At 40.2% G+C, this 12249-nt stretch overlaps 1 protein-coding gene across 1 annotated transcript in view; it reads left to right on the top strand.

Moving 5' to 3' along the window:
* Positions 1 to 12249, top strand: part of LOC106963102 (anthrax toxin receptor 2-like) — a 77141-nt gene that overhangs the window by 25249 nt on the left and 39643 nt on the right. Inside the window, exons 11-14 of the mRNA XM_015057836.1 lie at positions 4548 to 4626; positions 5078 to 5173; positions 10531 to 10581; positions 11730 to 11819. Coding sequence (XP_014913322.1) covers positions 4548 to 4626; positions 5078 to 5173; positions 10531 to 10581; positions 11730 to 11819 — 316 coding nt within the window. The remainder of the gene's footprint in view (positions 1 to 4547; positions 4627 to 5077; positions 5174 to 10530; positions 10582 to 11729; positions 11820 to 12249) is intronic.

Genomic DNA, 12249 nt, shown 5'->3' on the forward strand with positions numbered 1-12249 from the left:
TTGTTGTGTGAAGGTTCACTGATATTCTATAAATCAGAATATCAGCGAAATGTTTTAGGAATTCAGTTGAAATAATGCTGTTTGTTTAGAAATTAAATGAATTACACAGAGATTGATGTTTTTCAAGTGTTTGGTGTTATTGTAATTTTCATGATAATAGATTACATCAAGAAGCAGACTATTGCTCAGGGCTTTCTGGGTAAAACCAAAACAAACACGTCGGTCTGCTGCTAGCGGGAGAAATGGCTCGTGGTCTTTTACCAAAGACAACAAAGAAATTATGTGACCATTAAAATCTGACGCCACTCCTTTTTTGGTTACATTTTGTGAAGAAGGAAGTTGTGCTCATGGGATTTTGTGTCATTTCCTTCAGTGGTTCTTGGTGCAGCGCCCCCACAGGTGAGGAGGGGAACAGGTTGCTTATAGGGCTTTCTACACAGAGTAGCGTGAAATGTAAGAAATTTAACCAAGTCTACTGGACTATCGGGTGTGAAAAGACTCTTTAATTTTCCTCCTTAGATTCTCTATGGGGTTCAGGTCTGGCCAGTACCACCATGATCACTGATCCAGGTTCTGGTTCAGTTCAGATCATGTACCAAGTCCTAATGGCAGAAGAAAGCATGAAGTCCTCTTATTTTTTCTGATGGACCTTGTTGACTTTGGACTCGATAAAACTCAGCAGACCAAGACCCAGAGATGACATGATGGCTTAAATCATGAGTGGAAAGTTCATGCTGGACCCTGACCAGACATGGATTTTAAGTCTTTCCACTTGTCTTCTGGACCTTGATTCCATAAATAAAAATGCTAAATTAAATTTTTATCTGGAATGATCATTACCTTTCCAGCCTTTTTCTCCGGTGAGGTGAGATATTTTGGTCGTCTTTCCAATCCTCTCAAAACTGTGCTCATCCTTGTTGCTTCACTTCTTGAACTCTGTGACCAGTCGGCTTCTTTAGTTCAGACTTTATGTAATTCAGGATCCTTGTAGAGGCTTCCAGTGTCTGTGTGCAGGACATCTGTCAACCACCAGGCTTCGCTTCAATATTTCTGCATTTCCAATCCTCCTTCATTGGTCTGATGTAATTTTCAGATTTTTCTTCACTGACTGTTCATCATCATCAGCAGTTAACACCTGAAATATGTCCTTCCTAAATATTACTTTTTATTACTTTTTCAATCGATTCACAGTAATGAATTATATTTTTGAGGATGTTCCCCACTAGTGTGAGCTGCAGGTGTAAATGTGAGGAATTGCAAATTGAAATGTGTTTCACCAGATGGAAGTGCTGCTGCATGTTTTTCTGATGTAAAATGTGTGTGAAAAACGGGATTGTAATTTATATTCATCAGATTTAATGCTATAACTAAGGTAAAAATGATTGCATGGCTTGTGCCTGGGTTCTGGCTGCTGTGCAGGAAGTGAGCTCTCAGTGTGTGTGTGTGTGTGCAGAGGAGGTCCTGCTCTCTATGGTTGAGTTGTGGTGCGTTCAGGGTGTCCGGCGTTGTCAGGATGAAGGGGGGTGGGCTCGTCTGTGTAACTCGCTTGGGAGCTTTCCTCCTTCACACTGCAGGTTCTGCACCTCCAGCTTGATTAACAACCTGCCCACCGTTATTCTGGACTGAGAGTGTCAGTTAATTTAGCCTCGCCCCCACGCCCTCCTCCCTCTCACCTCTCGCCTCACGTTCAGCACTTAGTTAACATGCAAAGATCCCCTTCCTACCCCATTTTGAGCATGATATGTTAACTGAAACAAAAAAATCTGTATTTTCTCTTCTTTCTTATGCACTTCTTGTTACTGTGCACTATTTTATTTTATATTTGTATCATGTTCGAATAAAATTTCATTTCATTTCATTTCAAACGCCTCGTCAAAGCAGCAGCGACTTTCTGTACGTTTATTATAAAGACGCACTCAACCTGTTTTAAAATGATTTGTCTCATTTTAAAGTAAATGAAGTTTGTCTTTTTGTGCTTTCCAGGCCTGGATAAAGATGGAAATAAATAATAATAATAAAAAAAACAACATTCCTGGATCTTTTCAATGTGAAATTATCCAAATATTTTACAAAATAAATGAATTTATGAGTATTCTGTATATAACCTAAGAAACCTTCTGAAATGGAGCTCTGACTGCCACTTCTTACTCTTATTTTCTACATCCATTTTGTTCCTATTGACAAGTCATTTTGCAGCCCATATTTATTTGTAATTAAGTATTTGTGATGAATTATGGAAAACAACGAACCATAATATTGTACACATGAAAATTCTGGACCAATATTGATGTCAGATATTAGTATTGGTGTTGTATACAATATTTTATAGATATTTTTCTACCCCTTCAGGGTTCAGGTGTAGTTTTTGAGTCCTTATAACTATAAGCTGCTTTGTGTTGTCAGACAGATGTTTTATTTAATCGATGTCTTGAATCTACATTTTCTTCAGGTAAAATATAAATAAAATATATTTACTTTGAACAGGCAAATTGGACATTTTTGTTCTTGTGATGAAGAAAGATGAAGAAAAATCCTGCAAATTTGAACTTTGCAGACCCAACTATATATTTAAGCAGCTGGATTTCCTTCCACAGCCCTGAGGGCCTGCATGTAATATAGGATTTACTGACATGGTGAAGCACACGGAGAGCAGTGGAAACACTGAAACCATGGAAAATGTGAAGAGCGAGGAAAAGACGTGTTATTCACAATGAATATCATGATTTCCTGGGCCAAACTTTAGAAAAGTCTTACATGGCCAGTAGCCCACATAGATTAGATTTTATAAATCCATGTTTTTCAAACTTTGTGACCAACATAAAACCCACCACATCAGGTGGGGTGTTTTAATACTGCTGGATTTTCTGAATTTAAATGATAGAAACAATTAAATCAGTACAGTTTAAAAAATTACAAAGTTACAGAACATCTTTTAGGGAATAACATGGAGGCAAGATGTTTTAGACCAGCCATGCATTAAATCATATCCACTAATATGTAGGACTGCATCGTCTTTAATTTTGTTGTCTTCCTTTTTGGAGAGAGGAGAGATGCAGAACAAAAGGTTTTATAGAGAATGGCAATTCCTAGTTTTAGCATTTCTGAATCAATTAAAATGCTCAAAAATCAAATTTAATCTGCTTAATTTTTTGCAAAATCATATTTTGAATAATTCTTTGATATTTTTTCATTTAAGAAAAGCCAGGCACCGAAGCTACCATAAAACTGATTACTTAAGTTACAGAATTGTATTTACAAACCTGCTTTTGTTTACATTTGAACCTTATAGAAATGGTTTAAATGTTTACACGTTTTCCTTTTGTCAGATGTAATCACTAGACTCTGAAAGCTTTGCATCTCTAGGATAAGGCACCAAACCGTCTTTTTTCACATCCTTCTAGATCCGGCCCTGTTGACTGCAGTAGCAATATCACAGTTGCATGCAGTTGCACTTCCTTTTTAAGGTCTGTTAGTGTAAGAAATAATGAAAACCTAAATGTTTGAGATGTAATAAAAAGACAAAAATATGTGAATTCTTAATCTGATATGTAGGTGAAAAGTGTAGGGAAGAATCAACAAGTTGGATGACTTGTCAAAGTGCATCCTGTGGCAAAGTTCTTTGACCTGCATCTTAAATATTTAGTGTTGCAAACAAGGTAAGGTGCAAAGAAGTCACTTCAGAATATTTAGAGTACTCTGCATAGTAATGGACACGCGGTCTGGTTGCTCATCTGTTCTGAACCACAGGAGAATTGGTGGCCCAAGGCACTGCCTCAGGCTGAATCCACAGCAAACACAGCACTCTGGTTATTATTCCACAGCAGCGCTTTTTTAATGCAGGCCTCCCCTGTACAGCGCCGCGCTCACAGCTGGCCCCTCACACACAGTCACCACTCTGCTGTCTCTCCTCTCTCCTGTTTTATGTCTTGGGGTGGGAGGCGGGGGGAGTATTTCAAGCGTTTGACTCGCTCCACATACCCAGTTCTCATTAAACCCACCGTAATTGGATCGGGCGTAACAGACATATGGAAATTGCGGTGCCGTTCATCATTAGGGTTTTAATTGCGCCCATTTCGGCCTCTGCGTTTCTGCCTCTAAATAAGTCATAGGTGTTCGCAGGCCTTGTTACTGCAAGTCAAGTTGGTTCATCCAAACACGCTGACGGCTGGGATGATGAGAAGATCTCCTCCATTCCCGTCTCTTCATTTGGTTTTGCTGCTGTTCTTTTCTTTGTCTGGGTTTTTAAAAAATGTGTACTGTTAAATTTAACAACACTTTTGTTGTGATGACAATATATGAACTGTAACTGTGGCAAGATGGCTGATACTGTTTCACAACACTGAACATTATTAAGATGTATGGCACGTTTTGCATACTTTGTATGTCTGCCTTACATTGTTGGTGTTTTAAAGAAAAACAAATAATTAGAAAACAAAGATTTGTGTGACAGAAGCACAGAAAATCTATCTATTTAACCGAGATTAAATCCATTTATATCTATTTGAATTTGTTTGACAGATGAACTATCTTTTGCTTTTGTTCTGCAGAACTATGGATGTTCTCATCAGCCTGAACAACGGCAAATCGTTCATCTCTAGTGCCTACACCATCACTGCATCTACATGTGTGAGTCTGAATCACTCGCCTCCTTTTAGTCCAGCCAGTTTGAACAATGTGTATTTCCTCTAACAAATATTATAAGTATTGATTTTATCTTCAATAAATGCTCGACATTTAACTGGTATTGATTACTAGGAATATTCTATATGTTTTTTTTTATAACAAAATAGAAATAAAGCAATATTATCTTTTTTAAACATTTATTCATGGCTGAAATTATTAATAAAGTTAATCATAATTAATCGAATACTGAAATAAAATGGCAATTTGTTAAAAAAAAACATATTCAGAACAGTAATTAAGATGTACAAAACATAAATACATTTTGTTTTTAAGATGCAATATATAAATATGTTTTATCCAAAACTCATCAGTGGATGTAGTTTTAGATTCTCTGAAGGAATGCTGTGCTTCAGTGCTGCGTCTTGATAAGTAATGTTGTGGTTTTGTCTTGCAGTCGAGCGGTTTTGTGCTGCTCATCGTGATCCTGGTGATGCTGGCGCTCCTGGCTCTGGCCTTCCTGTGGTGGTTCTGGCCTCTCTGCTGCACTGTGGTGAATCTTCCTCGTCTCTTTGGTTAACCTCTGTGGCTCCTTCATGCACCCAGAATGACAGCAGCTTCTGCTGAATTAAACCAACTAAGAATAGTTCACGTCTGTATTACCTTAAAAGTAAATCGTTGCCATAGTTACTCTAACATTTACAACGACAAAGTGAGAACACTAGTGTGTGCTCTTTGACGTCTGCAAACTTCCTGTTTGTACAGTTGCACCCTATTGTAAGAATGCACATATTTACTTAAATCACGACTTTTATACAACAAATAAACAAATGAAGAAACCAAAATCATCCAGGCAGAGATAGTAGATTGGCCTGTTTGGCTCTGAGGATCCTCACTTTCCTTATCTGCCATATTCTGAAGCAAAATATTGCTAAATATTTGCTCACCCTTTTACCACGTGCACCACAGTACATGAGATTTCCTCCCAGCAGACCTCAGTGGGGAAGTGAAGAAACCACATCCTGTAGATCAGTTGATGGTTTCTGCTTAGGCATCAGGTCCTGACAGAAAAACACACAGAAAAATACACCAAGGCCTGGATTAGCAAAAAAAGATCTGAGTGACAGTTGCTGAAAATTCTGTTTATACAACTCCAACACTGGGCCTTCCCAGGGACAGACGTGATTAATAATAATACCCGAGATTTTTTATGGTTTAATCCCATTAAATCTGTTCCTGCTCTAGTTTAAACTCTGCTTCCTGATCTTGTCAATCAGCTCGTTGAGTTTCAGCTGCTTTCTCATTTCCTGCCTTCTGCTCTTTGTTCTTTTGTTGTTATTGTTTAATGTGGCTCTTAAAATGATCTTTAAACATTTTTCTATACAATCATTTTGTTACCAAAGTAACGCATAAAGAGGGAAGGTACGTTTATTTCTGATGTTCCACTCTACTGACGAACATCATGTAAATGTAACTGTTCAGTCTTTTGAATCTGACTTTACAGTTTTCTAAACATTTCACATCTGAGACGTTCCTGCAAGACCAGAAAATAATGAGATTTTATTTATATTCACTGATTTAAGCCAACCCAGGATTAATTTTCTGAAAGAAAGCCTGTAGGATGTAAATTTATAGAAATCCTGATGTGTGATTTGTTGTAGAAATGATCAACATTATTATTCTAATTAAATTGGCCAAGAGAAGAAATATAAATGGAAAATTTCAGAAGGCCAAGAACACGTCCCTGAGGTATACCACAATAAAACTAAGCAAAGAAAGAGATTAAACCGTCAAAAAAAGAGGTTTTGTTTAAAACACAAAACCCTTCATATGTACGTGAGGTGAGAATTAGAGGTGCATCAACCTTCGCCCCCGATTTTCTTAAGTTTGGTTGATTGGCTTCACCTCAGGCCAATATTATCTACGGTGCTTTTCACTGAAGGAAAATTGGAAGATTGGAGTAAAATTGGAGTATTCTGACCTTATGACCAATGAAAAATTGGTATCAGACAAAATCGGAATCGGCAGATCAGGCCAGAAAACGGCAACCATCCAGCAGCGGAAGAGGTCTGCTAGATTGACAGTAGCAATATATTATTACTAAGAGCATCATGTGCATTAAGTCCTTTATAACCAGTGTGAGAGCTGCTGAAAACACAGTTATTGTTCATATGTGGGAACTTTCCAATTTTGTCTTTTTATTTTCTTAGGCATGCAGAAGTAAAGGGTAAATCAACCTGGATGTAACTGTGAATGTAACTCTGTGCGTTAAAGAGAAATTCATGACTTTCTCTAAATGAAGCTTAAAAACGTCCTGCAGTAAACCTACAGGACGCCAGATGTTTCGGCCCCACAGGCACATATTGTTGGTTTAGTCCTGAGTATTCATTAAAAACTACAGCTCTAAAAATCCCTCACCCTGCCTATACCCCCTTTATAAAACAATTCTCACCCACTTAACCAATTACAGAAATCCACAACAGATTATCGTTTGGGGCGATGAGAGAGGGGCTACAGATGGCGTGCACCGCCTCTTTCTCTCAGCCTTTTTTCTACCGAGATCTGATGAAGGCAAATTTTCCCCCACCTGCCCCCCATCACTCACCTCACTCACCCCTGAAATGATAGACGTCACCTGGCTTTGTGGACCTGAAGGGATCCCATCCAGGATGAGATGGAAGCATATTTTGGAAAACCAACAAAGGCATTAAAATGTAAACCCCCTGCAGCATGTCTGGCCGCGGACGTGTTTGTCTTGGTGGAGGGAGCTGCTGTTGCCTTGCATCCAGGGACCCGGCAGAAGAGGAGGGCCATGTGTGGCTTGTTAATATTTAAACCCCCAGTCTGCCAGGCTTCGGCAGTCGAGATGAGGCGACGAGGCCACGCGCGCGCACACAAACTTCCCTCCCACAATCCCTCTCTTCCTCTGCCTCTACCCGCATGGCCCGGTGCCAGACGAGAGGTCAGACAAGCTGTGGAGTGGTAGTGTCTTTGTTTATCGTTTGTTTGGAAATTAAGCCCTGCATGGCGTTGCCTTTTGTTTAAATCAAAGGGCTGGAGATGGAGTTTTCAAAGGCAAGGGAATTTATCTGAATTACAAATGAATCACTGCAAAATTGGACACACTTTTGGAAACATTTGCAACTCATTTGGTGCCCAACATGTTGGTAACTTCTAATTACTTCATTTTATTAGGGCTGTCGGTTATAACTCGTTGCTCTGCAATAACACAACATCTGACCAAGAATTTCTGTTTTGTTTTGTAGTGCAAATATCTTAGTAGACTTGAAATGAGACAAAAAGAATTTACAAGTAACATTTCAGCAAGAAAAATGAAGTTAAGTGAATGATATTGATGGAAAAATACAAATTTACTGGCAGATGATTTCACTTATAGCTATTTACTTTTCAACAATAAGGAATTATTTCCTTAAAACAAGCTCCTATGTCTTGCTGAAAACTTACTTGAAAGTTGGCTTTGTCTTATTTCAAGTGTACTAACATATTTGAATTAAATCAAACAGACTTGGTAAGATTTTGTGTTTTTGCACAAGAAACGATTAGTCTAAATTGTTTAACGTGTTAACATTACTCATTACCCGTTTTCAGGTAAAAGCTTCCCTCCTGTGGAGGGTTAATTGGGTCATGCATGTGTGTTGCACTGTCTTATTCTGCGGTCAACAGTGCAAAGTGGCAAATGTGAGTCAATAATGAGTGACGAAAGTCGAATTAGCTTCAAATTTTGCTTTGACCCCTTAAGTTTCACCCTCCAAATGCTTACATGTTAGTCAGCGGCTCCATGAACACACCGGTGTCCTCATGACTGCCAAAGCTTTTTAAAAAAAGGAAACATTTCTAAATTAACATTTGAAACTTAAATGACTCCTTGAAAACTGTCCTGAATATGAAAACCTGGAAAAAAGAAGCTTTCTATGCATATTTATAGGAAAGTTGCGTGCATGCTTTTGAGAACATTTCAGCAATAAGCTGTTACTCATGTCACCACTGCAGTGCAGAACTTTATTTCCTTTACTGCAGAAAGCCATGTTAGCCTAAATCGCTTTTAAACTTTCAAATATGCTACCTGCCACTGATCCGTCACAACAAACCTCCTGAAACAGCTTGACACGACACCGTTTGAGCTCGGGTTTTGGGAGCGAGCAGATTTCCAATCCCAGTCGGGCGTTCGCAGAGACAGCCATATGTGGACGGTGCCCCGAGTGCTTCTGATTGGTCCGATTCCCCGGGGCGTGCAGGCTGCGGTGGCGAGCCGCTGGGGCCGGTGTCAGATGGCGAAGCATCCCGCGGTTTAGTTTTTAATTACGCCACCGCGCTGCAGAGAGCTCACATCTGTCCGTCAGGTTGCTGGGAAAAAGGGAGCAGCCGAGCTCCGGCGTTTGTGTAATGCTTTATTTAGCCCACAACATGTGCGGGAAATCTGCTGCATAATTACTTAATAAAAAGAGATAATCCCGTCAACGTAAGGTGTGGCTGGAATGCTGTTAATCAGCGTATGGAGAGGTCATCCACAGACCTCCGCAGGATTTGTGCGCAGCCAGTTGTGTGTCAAAGAGAAATTAATTAACCCTAATTGATTGTTTTTCATTATTCTAATGACAACACTGCAGCGAGTCCGACGGTATCCCTGAGCTTAACCGGGAAGGAAACAGCTGTTCGGATCTATGATAGGCCATAATTACATTGCTCCTTTTTTCCCCTCCAAAACCACTTTAGCAAATGCAAAAGCAGCTCTGACTTTAGTATCTGTCTGTGATGACTAATGAGCCAGACGGTGCTCTCTCCTCACCTCAAGCCGAGATATTCTCTCAGTATTTATTGTGTTTGGTGCTAAAGTCCACAGGAAGGGAGGAACGAAAGGAGAATTTCATCTCAGGAGTGTCTGGGTGGAAAACTGGACCAGAAACAACCTTCACTTACTAGTCTACCTGCAAATGAGCTTTTAGCAAATACTTCATTTTATTGACAGCAATCCCAGCAGGCTACGCCGAGCTTTGTTTGCTCTAAAAAGGTCATGTTTTATAACTTCTAATTAGAGCTGTGCATGTGTAAAGTTGAAGCTCCTTCTCAGTGTTGTGGGTTTTCTTTTGTCTGTCAGACCGTGAGCTTTAACTCTTGAAATCTTAAGCCACCAAATAATAAGCGTCTGTGTGTCTTTTCACAGCTGTGTCACCGCTGACTGAGCGTCGTCTCAGCTGGACGCCTGAGTGACGCCTGACAAATGTCACCGTCAGGCTCCTCTTGGCTTTCCGATGCACATCTGAAAAACCCAGTCCAGGCATCTTGTCCCTGAGTGGTATCACATTGTGGACAACCTGCTTCTCAGGTGTCTTTCCACGTTGTCACGGAGACCGCCTCCGGGCTGGTCACTCCGCTGTCAGTAAGCGATGTCATGGAGATCTGTGTGAATGTGTTTTAGTTTTTTTCTTCTTTTTTTTCTGCCGCCACTCATCTTCCCAGCAGACAGGACTTGGAGCGCAGCCCAAGCCGCCTCCTCTGTATCTGACTGGAGCTAATTAACTCCTTAGGATTTTATGATTGGGGGGATCGCTTCGGAGCGCTGAACCCCATCCAATTAATTAGGAGCTAAACGGGCTACAGCGATCGCCCCAAAGACTCCCCTGTCAACAAGTTGGTTTTCAGCATTTCTTTATTTTACACGTGGGGCCACTGATGTTGGTTTACAAGCAGGATCCTTGTAATCAGTAGTCAGCGAGGCGATGGGGCGGCAACTGCCACTCGTGAGGCTGGCAGCAGCGGTGTCGCCGTCATGAGACGAGCTGAGTGACGCTGTGTCACCTGTCACGAATCGGCCCCGTCAGCCTGTCTGGGTCCTGATAAGGTCTGAGTCCTCCTGCCGACCAGCTTTGTTTTCTTTTTCTGTTTATTCAGGTCATCAAAGACCCGCCGCCGCCGCCTCCACCTTCTCGTCCGCCTCCACCTGTGAGTATGTCACAAGGGGTCGACAACACAACCGTCCGCAATACAGATTAGACCCCATATTTCTGCACATATTAATAATTCATTTTAAATTGAGAATTGGCCATATTTATTTTCAAAATTCAGATACATTTATACATCATTATTATTATCAATAGTAATGGTTTATAAGGATCACCAGAATGAAAAGAATATTGATTAAAAACCATCTTGTCTTGTGTTACAGTGTTAAATAATTCAAGATAAACTGAAAATAATAATATGAATATGAACAAACATAAATAAATAAAAATTATATGAACAGAATATTTAAAGCCATTTTGATACAAGCATTATAAATAATTAAAATATAATGAATGAACAAAATTAAATATGTATAATCTATTAACTATTTTAGTTAGGAAATGGCTATTAGAAAATATTTCCTTATTTACATTATCGATTTAAATACCTGGAACTGTGACGATTGATTATAAGAATTGAAATAATCCTCCAAATATCAGCCTAAGAGAACCTCAGTAAAGTTTCCATAAAACCCGTTGGATGCTCTCTCAGACCTGCTGGTTGTTCAGGAGTCACAGCAGGAAGAAGCCTTTTCTGTCCCACCATCACAAATGTAAACATGAAAGCTTAATAAACTACTGAGACTTTAACTGCAGACATCTGCTTTGGTCAGATGCAAATGAAAAGTGGATAAATGCTTTAAAACGAGGGATGGAAATATTGACGGTTATAGTTAGGCATGGTGGAGGACCTGTGATGCTGTGGGCCTGACTCTCTAGCACAAATCCTGGGAAGTAAATGACATCATAAACTCAAAGTAAAAATCTGGTTGCTTCTAAAAAAAATTGAAAATGGATCCCTGTTGGGTCTTTCTGCAGGTTAATATAAAAATATACCAGTTAATTTCTCTGAACTTTTCAAAGTGAAAATATGCTACAGCCATAAAAGATTAAGTTGTTTTGAAGCTTACAGTCCTTGAAACGTGCTGACCAAACGCACCGTGGAGGCAAACAGAGCGTTTCTTCCTTCCTGGTGAAAATGAAACAATATAATTAATCTGCAGCTTCCGTCTTACTGTCGTCCAGCTGCAGCTGCTTTATTAATGTTATCATTTATAGAATCGTGTGACCTTCCGGCTGTTTTTCCAGGAACCCGAGCCGCTGCCAAAGAAGAAGTGGCCAACGGTGGACGCCTCGTACTACGGAGGAAGAGGAGCAGGAGGCATCAAACGCATGGAGGTCAGACCCTGAAACTGGGCTTTGTTTTGCTTCAAAGTAGAGCAGCTAAGGAAATCAAATCGAACAAAGATCCTCTGCATGCGGCGGTGACACACATCTGACGGGTGTAGTCCTGCTGACGTTGATGTTGGAAGTTGGTGTAGTTGCGGGCGGCGGACCCGGCTGCTGTCCTCGTCACTCTGCTGATGCGTCCGACATGACAGGTCCCGCTATAGCGTCCTGATTGGATCAAGTCGCTGCTCAGTTGGAAGATTGAGTGCTGCTGTCAGCTCGACTCGACCACCTCGCTGAGTTTCTACCCACACTTCCCCCGTCATGGACTCCCGTTAATATCCAAATCCTTCAGGAAGAATCAAAGTTTATGCATCCTATGGATACATTTTGGAAAATCTAAACTCAGGATAAGGCAACATTAATCTTTTGATACATT

This window comes from Poecilia latipinna, unplaced genomic scaffold (genome assembly GCF_001443285.1).
Source record: "Poecilia latipinna isolate Pla-1442-1.1 unplaced genomic scaffold, P_latipinna-1.0 Scaffold1495, whole genome shotgun sequence".
Lineage (NCBI taxonomy): Eukaryota > Metazoa > Chordata > Actinopteri > Cyprinodontiformes > Poeciliidae > Poecilia > Poecilia latipinna.